At 41.1% G+C, this 17,367-nt stretch overlaps 1 protein-coding gene across 1 annotated transcript in view; it reads right to left on the bottom strand.

Moving 5' to 3' along the window:
* LOC109892760 (dehydrogenase/reductase SDR family member 11) overlaps nucleotides 1–16,870 on the bottom strand; it is a 41,161-nt gene extending 24,291 nt beyond the window's left edge. The window contains exon 1 of the mRNA XM_020485523.2: nucleotides 16,488–16,870. Coding sequence (XP_020341112.1) covers nucleotides 16,488–16,619 — 132 coding nt within the window. The 5' untranslated portion in view covers nucleotides 16,620–16,870. The remainder of the gene's footprint in view (nucleotides 1–16,487) is intronic.
* Between the last annotated feature and the right edge of the window lie 497 nt (nucleotides 16,871–17,367).

Consider the following 17,367-nt stretch of genomic DNA (forward strand, 5'->3'; position numbering starts at 1 on the left):
CTACTTTGACAGAGATACCCATACAGTCAGGTTTGGGAAATAATGACATGGTAATAGAAATATACAATAGACAAAATCAGTGGATTAATTTGTCTGTTAAAACATGGTTTAGGGTAGTTAAGCAAATTCATTTAGACAGAGAGGTCAAACTGCTGAGTTGCAATTCAGGATAGCAGATTTAAACAGTGGACGCAGAAAGGCATCAGATCATTCAGTACAATTATAAGGAATGGGGACCTAGAGAACTTCCAGGACCTATGTAAAAAACATGGCTTGGATAAACAAGATTTTTACAGATACCTACAAGTTCGAAACTATTTCTTAAGGGAGATAAAAGTGATTGACCCTCGAGCAGCTCAAAAATGTATCCAAGTATTCACTAACACATACAACTTGGGGAGTAACAAAAAAAACTATTTAAAATCTTTACTTTGGTATTCAATCCTCAAAGAAACAATCTACAAACTATATTAAATAGAAATGGGAGGATAAACTAAACATTGAAATAACTGATGAAACATGGTTGAACATATTTGAGACTCAACAAAGCTCCACCAACTCAAGGTCATGGAGAGAATTCTGTTGGAAGAATGTTATACGTTTCTTCATAACACCTAAACTGAAATCAAAACAGACTGGCTCCTTACACCCATGTTGGAAAGAATGCGGTCTATCAAGGGTGGATCACATATATTTTGGTCCTGCCCCGCAATCAAAACTTACTGGGGAGAAATAAGATCTAACATTGGAAAAATAATGGGATTTGACATAGAACAAACATTCATTTTTTTGTACTTGGGTGAAATACCTGATATACTTTTCTCTAGTGTGTAAGTTCTGTTGAAGGTCCTACTGGCAGCCAGTAAAAAGGCTATCACTAGGAAATGGTTTCAAAAAGACCCTCCCACCATGACACAATGGATAGATATTATTAAAGAAATACACCATATGACCTTTGCTTTAAGAACTCAAGAAGAGAGAGGTCAGGAATACTTGAAAAAAATGGGTTTCGTACTTGAAAATTATCTAATTCAAAGATGATGTCAATGTAACTAATCTGATGAACGTATGATGTGCGCTGTAACTGACAGCATCTTGACTGGCTGCATCACTGCTTGGTATGGCAACTGCAACGACTCCGACCGCAAGGCTCTACAGAGGGTGGTGAGTATGGCCCAGTACATCACTGAAGCCGAGCTCTCTGCCATCCAGGACCACCATGTCAGGCAGTGTCAGAGGAAGGGCCAAAAGACTCCAGCCACCCAAGCCATAGACTGTTCTCTCTGCTACAGTATGGCAAGCGGTACCAGTGCACCAAGACTTGAACCAAAAGGACCGTGAAAGCTTCTACCCCCAAGTCATGAGACTGTTAAATAGCTAATCAAATGGCTACCCGGACTGCCTGCATTGACCCTTTTTTGCATTAACAGCCAGGAAATGCAGGAAGAGATCTGAAATTAGATTTGTCTCAGGTTACCTAACTCTGCACGGCAACCTTGTTCAGCGCGATGATTAACTACAATGACCATAATCCATTGCGCCTGTTGTTTCCGGCTCAGACAGAAACACTTTACGCCTGCTAAATCAGGTTAGATACACAGACCGCAAAGACCACATGAAAGAGGAGTGTGCATAACGACGAGAGAGATAGAGACAGTTTGTGTAAGTATGCCTTAACTACTTTGAAGAACTAGTACAATTATTTCATCAGACAGCTCTGCAGACTAAGAGCACAGAGATAACGTTAGATGGTCTGGCTGGCTGGTGGACCAGTACCTGGGGTTGAGGAGACGCCCAGGATCCTTTAATTCAAAGTCACATTAACCAGCTCTGCAAACGAGTTTCAGCATGATGTAACGCATGATATATACACTTCCTAAAAAGGTATTTGCGTCTATAATCATTGGAGGTCAGAGAAAAATAAGTGGTAAAAAAACAAAAACAATATTGAGTTGTCCCCTTTGCCCTCAAAACAGCCTAAATTCGCCGGTGCATCGACTACAGTGTGTCAAAAGCATTCCACAGGGATGCTGACCCATTTCGACTCCAATGCTTCCCACAGTTGTGTCATGTTGGCTGGATGTCCTTTGGGTGGTGGACCAGTCTTGACACAAATGGGAAACTGTTGAGTGTGAAAACCCCAGCAGTGGTGCAGTTCTTGACACACTCAAACTGGTGCGCCTGGCACCTACTACCATACCCCGTTCAAAGGGACTTAAATATTTTGTCTTGCCCATTCACCCTCTGAATGGCACACACACACAACCCATGTCAAGGTTTCAAAATCATTCTTTAACCGGTCTCCTCCCTTTCATCTACACGAATTGAAGTGGATTTAAAAAGTGACATTAATAAGGGATCATAGCTTTCTCCTGGATTTACCTGGTCAGTATGTCATGGATAGACCAGGTGCCCTTAAGGTTTTTTACACTCAGTGTAGATATCGATTGAGACATGACATGTAGAATTTTCATATTTTAGTATATGCTTTCATATTAAATTCTACATTCTTGTTCTTTTTCAAAGATTTCTCACAAAAATCTCTGAAATGTCAATGGAGCACTGAGTGTATACCAAGGTTTTTATTTTCAAAGCTTATATATTTAATTCAGCTCGTGTCATGCTATTTTTGCAACATGCAGAAACAACTTTCGTCCTCATGCTACATTAGCTACTAGTAGCCACGAAAAGGGCAGTTTTCCGAAGAAGGAAAACAAGCAGTATTTCAATTATCGCTATGGAGCAGTGTGGATAAAGATAACATTTGGAGTACAGTGGCATATCCCATCCTTATATTGAGATACGTTTTCAGACCCTTATCTTGCACCGGCTCCACGGTGTCTTAATGTAACCATGATGCGTTCCAACCTCCAAGCAGATCAGTGTAAAGAAGCGTAATGGTAGGGTCGGTATCTTCTGGCAACTTTGCCAACAGCTACAGTAGGCTACACACCACTGTTTGAGTTGAGCGCTGCTGTGGTGCGCATTATAGACTACTTAATTAATTCCCTTCATCTGAACATCGGTGTGTCAGCAACAATCATCCATGTCAGTGCACACATTTATTTGGGAATATATTTCGTAGACCAGACATGCTTCTGTATTAGGCCATGTCATCTCCCATCCCTCCAGAGATTTTTTTATTGCAGATCTACACTGATCTCAAAAACAACCTCTCCAGAATCCATATGACAGAAATCATATGAGACGGAGAACTTTAACCCCTGTTTCCGCCATTGAGCACAATCCAAGAGCAGCCACCCACAGAAGGGTCCAAAGGTTGGGGAGGGAGTAGGCTTTTATTGCCTTTCTCCCTAGGGATAATCAATATTAGGCTATAAAACAACATCACTAGCTTTTCGTTAGTCACTATATGGGCAGTCAGAATAAGCCCACTAAACACACCTATTACACAGTCAAGGCATTGCTATAGAAGCTTTGAAACAAACAAATACAATTTAAATCCTCTAAGAACAGTCCAAACCTCACATCTCTATCATAATTCGCTCAAAAGTTATTGGAGTTTATTTTTTTACCCTTGTAAAAAAACTGGACAATTGCATCTTGTCAGCTAGGCTGGATTCTGTGCAAGAATTAAGGTAAATTAAACGAAGTATGGTAAATAATAAGTATAAAAAGTAGTCTCTGACTGGAAAGTAACAGCCCATTGATATTGTGAATGGCTGTGACACACTGTGGGGGGTGGAGTAGGCTAATGACAGAGACAGCACGGCCTACCGCCAGGTGTTATGTAACTCACTCACTGGAGCAGGCTAACCAGTATGGTGGGATTTCATCCTACCTGCTGACTGACACAGCACAGGACGCTACAGATATGAGCAGAGGTTTACTATAAATAATGGCGGGCCTGGGAGGCAACGCAACAGAGCCAGGCTGGCTGGCATGTTGTATGTTTACTGCAGTCAATTTGTTTAGGCTACATTAATCATATCTTACCATGAGATTAATCTTGCACAGAATTGCATTCATGACAACCACCGATAAAATAGCTCAGTCTAGGCCTATGTATTACAGATCTGGCATAGGGAAGTCATGACAAGTATTATGGCATGTTCTTATGGTTCTGCAATATGACTACTGGTAAGGGCTGTCTTTTAAAGACCGGGAACTATATGTAGCCTACATCACTGTGTCTGAAGAGAGTTGAAGACCCACCTACTCCAGTAGACCAGCGTGCCCCCAAACCTCATGACTGTCCCATCACTGTTGTATTCCCTCTGGAGCGCTCCTGCCTGGAGCCAAGCACACAACGTGTCCACTAAAAACACACTAGTGAGCAGCATAGTAAAAGGATATGCCTTGGCGTGAAGCTGTGTACACTCCTTTCCTTCCTTACACAAGGAGTGTGACTCAGCTCTGAATAACGTACTGTGATTAATGTCTGATGGCGGTATGGAATCTGCTCTCTTTTAGTCTTTAACTTGAGTGATGATCACAGGCTAATTTATCACAGAAAAGGCCTGACTAACTGGATTTATGTCTACTCAATACACTTAGCTGTGATGGCTTGCTGGAGACAAAAGCATATACGCTAGGCCTAGGTCCTGTTATAGAGAGCAAAGCAGCAATCCAATTTGTACTGTAGCTATATTCATTTTCATCAGCTGTCTTCTCCCCCTCTTTCAATCGAAAATATTAACTCAATTAACGTAGCTGTTGTATCAGTGTATTTGTGATGCATCCTAGTTCAGTCTGTGCACCGCATAACATGCTCTCTCTCTTTCTCACTCTCGATCTCTCTCTCCATACCCCAGGCATCCTTCTGATTACAGCCTTAGAGCCTCAGTGGCACTTAGGTGCTTCGTTTTCACCACTTTTCCCCCTCAACCTTCCCCACAAAGAGCACTTCAGAGCAGAACTGGGTTCAAATAGTACGTTGAGCATTTACTTGGAGTGGTTTTGGGACTATTTAATTGGTTCCATTGTGCCAGGCAAGCTCAATCAAGCACATCTAAAGCATTTGAAAGAAAACAAACACTATTTGAAACCAGGCCTGAGCGACTTCAGAAGGAGAGAGAGCCCATGCAGACAGTGATCCCGTCTGCTGAAGCCACAGCAGTGTGAAAGGATGTGCCGGCCTGAGGGCCAACAGACACAGAGCCAGGCCAGGTACTGAAAAGAGAGAGGGGGAGTTAAGAATGGAATAAGGATAGAAAAGCATACTACAAAATGAGCAAATCACAAGATTACACAAAATAAAAATATATATATAAAAAAGGAGAATGATGTAGGCCTTGCATGTGGACGAGTGAGAAAGAGAGATATTTACGGCTCCACAGTGTAAACACAGAGAACAGGGTCATGTTCATTTTGCACCAAACCTGAAGAAAACTATGTGAAATGGTGAGGTAGCCTTCCATCTGAAATTGATAAATAAAAACACTTGTTTTCATTTTCTGTTGTAAAACATCTTCCATTTGGTGCCCAATGAACAAGACCCAGATCTCCAGCAGGACATGTCAATGTTGGTCAAATCTACTCCCCAAAAGATGACTAGTGCCACTACCACAGGAAGGATGCAGCACAGTGAGGGAACTAAGCTGTCTGAACCAATCAGAGGTCACACAGAAGGGGTCAGTGAGCTGTCTGAGACAATCAGGGTGTTGCAGTCTCAGATCCCAGTGACCTCCGGTATGACAGTGGGTGGGCCTTCTGGTCAACCGCATCCACAGCATATCCTGTCATCACTGTAATTATGGCTGGTCACCTAAACATCCAACTGTGACGTTTTGGTTGGTCCCAGTGGTGAGCGTGTGTGTGATAGAACTGAACGTTTTTCTGCTTTCGACTATAATTCTGCAGATCATGAGGAAACGGTTGCAAGCAAAATAATACCTTTGCAGAGCCTGTATGTTGCATTACCAAGCAGATAAAATGATACTGTAATGATACTGTATTGTTCAATGAAAAGGTTAGCATAGATCAGGAAGACACCCGACAACACATGTGATGTGTATGGATATGCTTAGCATGTGGTTTTGGGGAAGAGTTTCAAATGTCAGGATAAGGTGTATGAAGATGTTCAGGCCCCCAGTGACCGATTTGGAAAGTGAAGTCACGAGCTCTGCTGGTCATCTACTGTGTAGCAACCTAACCATACCAAAAGCCCTGGTCTGCCCTAGAAAGCCTATGTAAATGCCAAATCGCCAGAACAGCCTAAAATATTTTTAGACTGCTGTTTTGTGTTCTAAAATTAGTTTATTATGATCAAGATTGATCCCCACATTGAATTGTTTTATAGTTAGCTACAAATAAAATTATATTTGTCACATGCGCCGAATACCCCAGTGAAATGGTTACTTACAAGCCCTTAACCAACAAAGCAGTTAAAGCATTTACTAATATAAACTAAAGTTTAAAAAAAATATGTACACATGTTATTTTTCTAATTAAAGAGCAACGATAAAATAACAGTAGCGAGGCTATATACAGGCTATTACAGTAGAGAGGCTTTATACAATTGAGATATTTAATTAAATAGTGATCCATTCTGACTACTACATTTGTCGTCGCACAGGCAGGACCACGTGCTGACACAGACCAATCATGGGCTGACAGGCTACGGGGAGGCTCCATAGACATTAAGGTTGACTCTCTTAGGCAGGATGAAAATGACTACATTGACCATGATCCTTTGCTAGTTATTCACTTTCACCAAGTTCTTTTGTGATTTTTTTGTGCCATTCAGCCCCATTTCTTTTTTACATTTTTTTATTTCACCTTTATTTAATCAGGTAGGCAAGTTGAGAACAAGTTCTCATTTACAATTGCGACCGGGCCAAGATAAAGCAAAGCAGTTCGACACATACAACAACACGGAGTAAAACAAACATACAGTAGAAAAATAAGTCTATACACGATGTGAGCAAATGAGGTGAGATAAGGGAGGTAAAGGCAAAAAAAAAGCCATGGTGGCGAAGTAAATACAATATAGCAAGTAAAACACTGGAATGGTAGGTTTGCAGTGGAAGAATGTGCAAAGTAGAAATAAAAATAATGGGGTGCAAAGGAGCAAAATAAATAAATACAGTAGGGGAAAAGGTAGTTGTTTGGCCTAAATTATAGATGGGCCATGTACAGGTACAGTAATATGTGAGCTGCTCTGACAGCTGGTGCTTAAAGCTAGTGAGGGAGATAAGTGTTTCCAGTTTCAGAGATGTTTGTAGTTCGTTCCAGTCATTGGCAGCAGAGAACTGGAAAGAGAGGTGGCCAAAGGAAGAATTGGTTTTGGAGGTGACCAGAGAGATATACCTGCTGGAACGCGTGCTACCGGTGGGTGCTGCTATGGTGACCAGCAAGCTGAGATAAGGGGGGCTTTACCTAGCAGGGTCTTGTAGATGACCTGGAGCCAGTGGGTTTGGCAACGAGTATGAAGCGAGGGCCAGCCAACGAGAGCATAGAGGTCGCAGTGGTGGGTAGTATATGGGGCTTTGGTGACAAAACGGATGGCACTGTGATAGACTGCATCCAATTTATTGAGTAGGGTGGAGGCTATTTTGTAAATGACATCGCCGAAGTCGAGGATCGGTAGGATGATCAGTTTTACGAGCGTATGTTTGGCAGCATGAGTGAAGGATGCTATGTTGCGAAATAGGAAGCCAATTCTAGATTTAACTTTGGATTGGAGATGTTTGATGTGTGTCTGGAAGGAGAGTTTACAGTCTAACCAGACACCTAGGTATTTGTAATTGTCCACATATTCTAAGTCAGAACCGTCCAGAGTAGTGATGCTGGACGGGCGGGCAGATGCAGGCAGAGATCGGTTGAAGAGCATGCGTTTAGTTTTACTTGTATTTAAGAGCAGGTGGAGGCCATGTAAGGAGAGTTGTATGGCATTGAAGCCCCACGGCGAGCTTCAAATTCAAATACTTCTGGCTTCATGCACTATCGGGAGTTTTCCATAGGAACATGTGGATGAAGTCAGCGCTATGACTATCTATTGGTTTTAATGTATTTGCTGTTAAAGTGGAACTGACAGCATTTTAAACTACTTTGCAGATATGAAACAAACAGACAGTCAAAACATCAGTCAAAAATATAAAATTGCCAGTTTATGCATCAAAACAAACTTTACCTTTTCACGTTTGAGTTCCAAATATCTCTAATGGTCTCATCCAGGGTGAGTTTTTTTTATGTGCGTGATGTCAAAATCTCCCTTATTTTCCACCATAATTTGCAAATAAATTCATTACAAATCCTACAATGTGATTTTCTGGAGAAAAAAAATCTAATTTTGTCTGTCATAGTTGAAGTGTACCTATGATGAAAATTACAGGCCTCTCTCATCTTTTTAAGTGGGAGAACTTGCACAATTGGTGGCTGACTAAATACTTTTTTGCCCCACTGTATCTACATAAGCGTACAGAAGCCCATTACCAGCAACCATCACTCCTGTGTTCCAATGGCACGTTGTGTTAACTAATCCATGTTTATCATTTTAAAAGGCTAATTGATCATTAGAAAATTGCAAAAGGGTCATGTTAGCACAACTGAAAACTGTTGTGCTAGTTAAAGAAGCAATAAAACTGGCCTTCTTTAGACTAGTTGAGTATCTGGAGCATCAGCATTTGTGGGTTCGATTACAGGCTCAAAATGGCTAGGAAAAAAAGCCCTTCTGAAACACGTCATTCTATTCTTGTTCTGAGAAATGAAGGCTATTCCATGCGAGAAATTGGGTTAGGGTTAAGAAACTGAAGATCTGGTACAACGCGGTGTACTACTCCCTTCACAGAACAGCGCAAACTGCCTCTAACCAGAATAGAAAGAGGAGTGGGAGGCCCTGGTGCACAACTGAGCAAGTACATTAGAGTGCATCTTGCATAGAATGTAATGGACACATATGTGTGTAAAATACTTTTTTGAAGGTTGCACTGAGTATGATGAGCTAATGCTAAGCTATTTGCCAGCTATGTGTGGTGCAATGTTTGTTGACATTATGCAATGCATTCTGGGTGTCACGTAAACGTCTGTCAGACCAAAGATGTTATAACAAAATGAGGTGAAAGGATGGTTCACTCATCTTTCGAGTAAACTTCCGGAAGTGAATGAAGGGAATTCAATAATGGTAGACGACACACCCACTTCAATATGCATACTACAAATAGACCAAACTCATCTTGCCTCCTCTTCTTATCTTTGGTTGACACACAAAAACAACAAAAAACATGGTGGCTCACACAAACTACCCATCGTCGGATTACTTAAACATTTTTGAAAGTGTTTTACTCAATTATTTTGATCAATGGTGAGCTCACCTGTGATGTGATTAATTGTAAATAGTAATTGCTTTAGCTAATTCATATTATGGTTTCCGTCAGCCGAGAGTTAGCTAAATATGACCACTTGTGTTAAGTCAATCTTTCCTCAGTTAGCGCTAGGACTAATGTAGACTACATTTTCCGGTTTGGATGATTGTGTCATGCTGTGCTACTTCTATGAATGTCTGAACATTGCATCCAAAAATAAACTGGTCACGTCCCGGACATACTATTGTAAGGACTGTGTTTGTGCAAAATGTTTCTGTGAAAAAACAGTGGCCAGCACGAACGCTGACTGTTGCGTCAATCAAAACAGTGCGTTCTAATTATGAGGCCACTGTGTTCTTGGTGACCTTCAATGTTGCAGAAATGTTTTGGTACCCTTCCCCAGATCTGTGCAGACACAATCCTGTCTCGGCGCTCTACGGACAATTCCTTCAACCTCATGGCATGGTTCTTGCTCTGATTTGCACTGTCAACTATGGGACCTTATATAGACAGGTGTGTGCCTTTCCAAATCATGTCCAATAAATTTAATTTACCACACGTGGACTCCAATCAACTTGTAGAACCATCAAGGATGATCAATGGAAACAGGATGCACCTGAGTTAAATTTCTAGTCTCATAGAAAAGGGTCTGAATAGTTATGTAAATTAGGTATCTGTTTTTAATATATTTGCAAAATGTCTAAAAACCTGTTTTCGCCTTGTCATTATGGGGTATTGTGTGTAGATTGATGAGGATTTTTATTTAATCAATCAATTTTAGAATACGGCTGTAACGTAACAAAATGTGGAAAAAGTCAAGGGGTCTGAATAATGCACTGTAGGTCATTCCCAAAGATTCTATGAATTTATGAAAAGGGGTGTATATGAACAGATTCTAATAAGATGTAATGTTGCTAAAATGCTGTCAATTCCACTTTAAGGTGTATGAGGGTGTTGTTGTGTCCTGTGAACGTGTTTCCATTGCAGATCTCACCACGGGGAAATCGCCCCATAATCAGATAGACTAGATGCAGTGGTTTAACCGCTCAGAGCCCAATGGAAAATCGTAAGTCAGTGGAAAAGTGCTGTGGGTCAGACAAACTCCTGCCATTGAATTAGTGATGAGCAGATGAGCTGTGAGATGAACTGACTCAAATACCCTACCTGCACTGCAGGTACCTCAACTTGCTGACATGTGGATTTTCATGGAATGAATGAGCTGTTTGGTCATAATAATAAACCTTTTCCCCAACAGGTAAAATTGTATCAGTTACCCAGAAGTAATTATCTCGCAAAAGTTTATCATATCCTGTTTTATTTTTTTTGGGGGGGGGGAACATTTAAAAAAAAAAATTAAGATACATTTTTACGATATGAAATATTACATGTGGTATGATAAAATGAAGAGATACATTGGTCACATTGAAAGATTTGTTATGTCAAGAATATGATGATGTCTTGTGTAGTTTTGGCATACAGTAAAATTTACGAAAAGAGGGTCAGAACTCCTACAAGATATTGTATTTGTTGGACCTTTGCTAATCAGCTAAAACCATAGCTTTTTATTGATATCAAAACAAAACGCTTTTAAAAATGAAAGCAAACTTGATGATAATGAGCTAGTGTGTTAAATGAATGGGGAGGGAGAGCAATAGAAACAGAGAGAGAAGGAAAGACAGAGTGAGTAAAAGAGTGAAGTCACCCCTCACTGGCCTGACCCACTTCAAAGCATTGCTTTGCTGGGTGAAAACTACTTTGTGAGCAAAGTGAACTTCAGACTGGCTAACTGCCCAGAAAACACAGTACAAAAGAAGGGCGTTTTGGTTGGGGGGCGGGCAGTGGCACCGCAGTGAAAGTCTCACAGATACAATGGGTAGTGGACTGGGGCCGGGCAAAGAGATGACACTATTCACAATCCACTGACTGAGCCCCAAGCCTTGTCCGAGATTTGTTTGTGTTGTCTTGCCAACTACTATGGTCGATTGCTCATTTGGCATGACAATGACAATAGGATTTGGTAAGACAGCACAAACAGATCTGGGAGCAGGCTACTGAGCCCCATCTAACACCACAGGAATGAGGAGCCAGAGCAGGGAAAAGACTCTACAGTGTCAGCTAGTCCTTTGAAACATGATTGAGCACCTTTTTACACCCCCTGGACCGAACTGGCACTAAACCTAAGCCTGAAAAACATCCCACTATCCCTGTCTACGTGACCCATTGGAGGGCCATTCACAATCCATCCACATTGCTGCCGAGTCTATTTCTGAGCACTGACATGACAGACTGCAGAAAATACGCTGATTTGTTTGTCAAGATAATCCACAGGTGATTCAGGTGGAATCTCTTGTGGAAAGGAGACATCCCTTTTCTGATAGCTCTAAGACCAAAATAACCTGTCATTGGTTTCTCTTCTGAGGCCATTCTGAGTAATCAAATATATTTTTGAGTTAAATAGCTCCTCTGATTGCTTTCTTGTAGAAGAGTCAAACAGAGAGAAAGAGTGAATGAACATGGGCCAATTCCTTCCCAAAGGAACAATCTAGAACTCAAGTTAACAATGTTGTTGGACATGGCATTTTAACCCTGGTACAGTGAAACCAGTGGTCTGGACTGACCAGGGCCATGTACCACAAAAGCTCTGCTGACAGGCTGACATTAACACGGAGCTAATCAAAGGATTCAACCACATACTCCTGGAGCCTGACGGTGCTGTAAATGGCAAAAAGAAAAGTTGGCTGTCATGTCAAATGCATTTTGCCTGTGTGATTTGTAGACCTATGTTCCCTCAAGGCAAGTTGGGCAACCCCAGTAGATAGCCTAGATTTCTACCCTTTAACACCTCACAGAGAACTTCAGATTTAAGATGCAGGCCAGGCATAGCCGCATAGAACACTACTCCTATCACAGCAGGCCAGGGCCAGACCAATCCTCCTCAGCTTCCTATCAGATCCTACCCTTCACAAGCAGAGCAAAGCCAATTATACCTTTACATACGGTACACTGGCCCATCTTTGGCAAATATGACAGACTGGGCTGGGGGGGCTGTTTAGGAAAATCTGATATTGGCCTTATATAAATGAGATTTGCATCTAATTTGCATCTCATCAACTGAGACAAGGGGCTGGGGCCCCTCCCTCTCTGTTATTCCCCCCCACCCCCCACCCCCTTCAAGCCAAGGTCAGTGGAATATTCTATCTAAATTATTTCACACTAGATCCAAGGATGACACCATGATCCTTCTGCTGGACCTGCATCATGCCCAGACCGCCACTCACACATTTTCTAGGAATCGGCTGAGCCCAAAGTGCAGCCACTCATAGATTAAATGACAGACACCCTCACTGACCTCCCAAACTCCCCCTGCCCTGAGCCACACTTAAACCAGTCTCAATGCATAGGATAAGTCCTGTGTGGTTCGTGGTACTGTTGGCAAGAGTGTGGCACTAAAAATGTATGCCCTCACTGTACAGTAAAGGTCCAGTTATATTGTCATGACTGCGAGTTGGATGCTTTTTTACCCAATTTCTCTGCTCAATCTTGAATCCTATTTGGCCCAACCTGCTATCATACTAAGTTTGTGCATGCCACAAAAGGACCAAACGTAATCTTACCGGTATAAATTGCTTGTCAGCCCGTGTGGGGAAAATGACAAGATGTTAGGAGCTGAGGCTTTTGTTCCAACACAGATTTTTATAAATTGAGCTTTAGTTGCTTTGGATAAGTTAGTATGCTAAATGGCATATACAGTATTACATTAGAGTGCACTGTATGACATCTGTGGGTGCAACTGCAAACTAAAATCGACCGCTGAAACATGGCAGGGCAAAGCAGGACAAATGCATCAATCTTTATTGCTTAGGCTGAATCTATTTTCATTATTTACCAATCAAACTGACTGAGAGTCAAAAAACTAAATCTATTCTTAACATTATTATACATCATTTATTCATAAAAATAAAAAGGAAAGAGTTTAATTTAGGAAATCTTTACACAAGTATTCCCACAAATAAAAAAAGAGATATGTGATCGTGTGTTAATGCAATCAAGGTATGAAATGATTGTATTTGAAAATCGGCCCTCGGCTGAATCTACACTGAACAGAAATATAAAACTCAATATGCAACAACTTCAAAGATTTTACTGAGTTACAGTTCATAAGGAAATCAGTCAATTGAAATAAATAAATTAGGCCCTAACCTATCGACTTCACTTGACTGGGAATACAGATATGCATCTGTTGGTAACAGATACCTAAAAAATAAAAAAATAAAAGTAGGGGCATGGATCAGAAAAAGTCAGTATCTGGTGTGACCATCATTTGCCTCATGCAGCGCGACACATCTCCTTCACATAGAGTTGATCAGGCTGTTGATTGTGGCCTTTGGAATGTTGTCCCACTCCTTTTCACGTTGCGTTTACATTTTTGTTCAGTATAGTTGCTTACGCCTGGTCTAAGAAATAAATCAATTGTCTTTCTGTGTAACACCCAAAGAGGACTGGGAAACAACAAAACAAACCCATCACCCTGCCTGTGACACAACTAATCTAAATGCACTAGCCTAAATGTAGCCCAAGGCACTTTGCTTTTGTGAGACAGTCAAAGAGCACCTGAATGTAAACGACCATTTAGCAAGATAGTACATGCATACAATCCATGAATGCATAGGCTTGTTGCTAGTGAATCTTCTTAGTTAAGTCACTGAAACATAAGGTCTCAACCTACTATCATAGGATTTCATTAAGAGGCTATATTGATACACCTTGGTAATTACTATAGCATTATGCAAGGTAAGTGGTCACCACAGTCCTACTCTAGCTACACAGTATGTGGGCCAGGAACAGATAGAGGGCTATAAAAAACATGATTAGGCTACTTGCAGATCTGTGCCTGAGTCTTATGAGTTCTACTTGCATCTAGTATCAGTCTGTGCTTCATATAGCCTAACTTACCCAGTGGCGGATTTAGGTATAGGCGACATGGGCAGCCACCCCAGGGCGGCAACTTGCTGGGAACTTGGCGCCCGCACAAAAAAAATCGGAATGGTGACATTTGCACGATTGGTTTTCGATTGCTCATTTGCACATCACGTCAGGGGGGTTCAATGCGAGTACGGGTTGTTAAATGTCAATGATCTCAGTATTTGCCTGGCTGCTGCTTCTTGGAAGCCAAGTTGCTCCTATACCATCACTCCATTCCCGCAGGCAGCCCTTGGCAACCACACATCTACCTCCATCTCATTATACTCTCCTTTTCTGTTTTCAACCCCTTTTCTACCCTCTCAAAAACAATGTCCTTTACTTCTCTCTCTGCCTGTGTCAACTCCACTCATTCAGGCTTCAAAAAACACAGCATTCTTGGGATATGGAGCCTACATTGTACTCATCACACCATTTTACCCAAGTAGAAAAATAGCACCAAAGGAGGAAGTAGAGAAAAATTGAATGGCGATGGACACATGAAATTTGGTTCCCAAGTTCTGTTTCCAAGAACATTTGTGAGAATTCTACAAAATAAGTTTCGCTTTCAGAAGACCTGAAAAGAACCGTTTAAGGATGTGATTTATGCGATGCACATTCTACATGACGTTAGCAAGCTAGCTTGTTTACAACTGGCAAAAAGTTCCAACGAGACTCGCACTGCTGCGTCTCAATACCTGGTACTCTGGTTCTGGATCTTGGGCTCGCTACTCATGCAGATCCAGGATTTTTTTCAGCCAGGGTTCGTTTGCATTTCACACACCCTTTATAACGCAGATCAGGGTACCAAACGCTCTAGGATCCAGACCATACAGAGATATGTGAAAGAGCTCCCTAGTTTACAACCCCCACTTTAAGTCAGAGCATACCTTTCTTGGCACTGTTACAGCCACTCCCCAGTGTGGGCATCGCAGAGGGGGTACAATGCCAGCTTTGTCCCACCTTCCCTTCAGCTCAAACACAGACAACGCTCGGAAGTCTCATAAAAGTGACGCAGTCTGTTCCAGAGTTGGGGAGTTGAACGCTTGTCGCTCCGTCTTCACCCTCCACACGATCTGACATCCTTTCCTCAATTGGCCAAATATTTGGCCAACTAGAGCTGGCCTGTGGTTGTAAAAGTGCCATTGGAATCTTGTGTAAAACCAAGTCTATTCTAATACAGAAAAAAATTGCCTATTGCGTAATGTATTTTTAACTATTTGTTTTGTGGTCAAGCAAGGTGTCAGAACTTGTCAATCAACAAAACTATCAAAAGGTAGTGACTTGTAGACTAATACTATGCAATAATACAATTATAATTTGTTGTAGCTAAGCAATGGAACAACTCCAAACATTTCATAGTGGAGGGAGTCTTATGAATGGAGGAGGGTAGGGCTGGTCTAGGCTATAGGTTGCAACTCCCTGTAATGGCTCAGTCACTGTACTAGTTTCTGATTAATCCAGAGGAACTAGGCTAAGTGTCTGTGCAGTTTTACAAATGTCATGGATTGGGGACTTTTCTGCCCTAACCTGGATCAGTTACGATTGACAATGACAGAAGGCCATGTGATCAGCAAAATGGGTGGAGGTATAAAGAAGCCTGTTGCACAATCTGGATAGTACTGTGTGTGTTTGTAACACTGCAAACACAGTTCAGTAGTTTTACCAAATATTCATTTGTTTTAGAAGACAATGATACAATGATACAATGTTGACAAGATATGCCACATCGGAAAGATAACGTGTATAACTGAACAAGATATAAATAATAGTGACTACTAGCTATATAGTTAATAACTGGGAAATGTATTGAAAATGTTCTTTAAAAAGGTACAAGATTTCATAGGAAACACCAGGACTGGAATTATTCTGTGAATAATGTTAAAAGCACCCTTTAGGCTACGTTAAATGCAGTGAGCAATCGCTGTGATTAAACAAAAAAAACACCAGAAATATGACAGCAATTTGCATTACATCAATGCAACTCGCATGTAAAGATTGCGTAAAATTTGTTTTATCGGTGACACTTCAATTTGCTAGTCCAACAAAGTAAATCACAAATGTGTATTTTTTATTGAAGGCTAGCTAACGCTAGCTACTGTATCATAGATAATCCAGTGGGAAAAGATAGCTAGCTAGCCACTGTCAAGTAGCTGCAAACTGGTCATTTGGCGCACATCAAACATTCGATGAACTGTTGTAGTTTACTACTATGAGTGATTGCGACAGTTCTCACTTTTACATTGTTTTGTATTTGCTCACCTCTATCTTGTCAACATTCCTGGCACATCCGACAACCTTCATGCCGTGTTGGACAAGTGCCCGTGCAACAGCCGCTCCAATCCCGACCGAAGCTCCAGTCACTAGAGCTACTCTGCCTTTCCAGCGCTCCATTTCAATTAATTATATAGCTATTACAAAGACTAGTTTTACAACTGGTGTAATAGGACGATAAATTTCGTTTACCTAGCTATGTAGGTTCAATAGTGACAATATACACAACAGATACTTGTGTTATATAGGGCGTGCTGTTACACCGTTCAACCCTCCCTAATCCTGTTTTCGCAGCATCCAGGAAAAGGCACGGTGCGGAAACCGAAATCCCTGCGCTCGGGATTAAATATTAAATGACAAACATTGCGCTATGTGTAATTGTTTGGTTGACGTCCCCTCCCGCTTGTTTATTTTACGACTCTTACGTTTGCAGTCTTCAAACTCTCCTCAGTGGTGTAAAGTACTTAATTAAAACTACTTTAAAATACTACTTAAGTAGTTTTTTTCGGGGGTATCTGTATTTTACTATTTAAATTTTGGACAACTTTTTTATTTTACTCCACTACATCCCTAAAGGAAATAATATACTTTTTACTCCATACATTTTCCCTACCACCCAAAAGTAGTTGTTACATTTTTAGCGTTCAGCAGGACAGGAAAATGGTCCAATTCACACACTTATCAAGAGAACATCCCTGATCATCCCTGTAATCTGGCAAAGTCATTAAACACAAATGCTTTGTTTGTGTATTATGCCTGGGTGGGGCTCTGGGTAGCCATAAATAAATACAAACATGAACATCCTGCTGTTTTAATAAGTAATATGACATTTATACTTGTACGTTTCATACTTACGTATACAGTGCAT

The sequence above is a fragment of the Oncorhynchus kisutch genome, linkage group LG6 (genome assembly GCF_002021735.2).
Source record: "Oncorhynchus kisutch isolate 150728-3 linkage group LG6, Okis_V2, whole genome shotgun sequence".
In the NCBI taxonomy this organism is placed as follows: domain Eukaryota; kingdom Metazoa; phylum Chordata; class Actinopteri; order Salmoniformes; family Salmonidae; genus Oncorhynchus; species Oncorhynchus kisutch.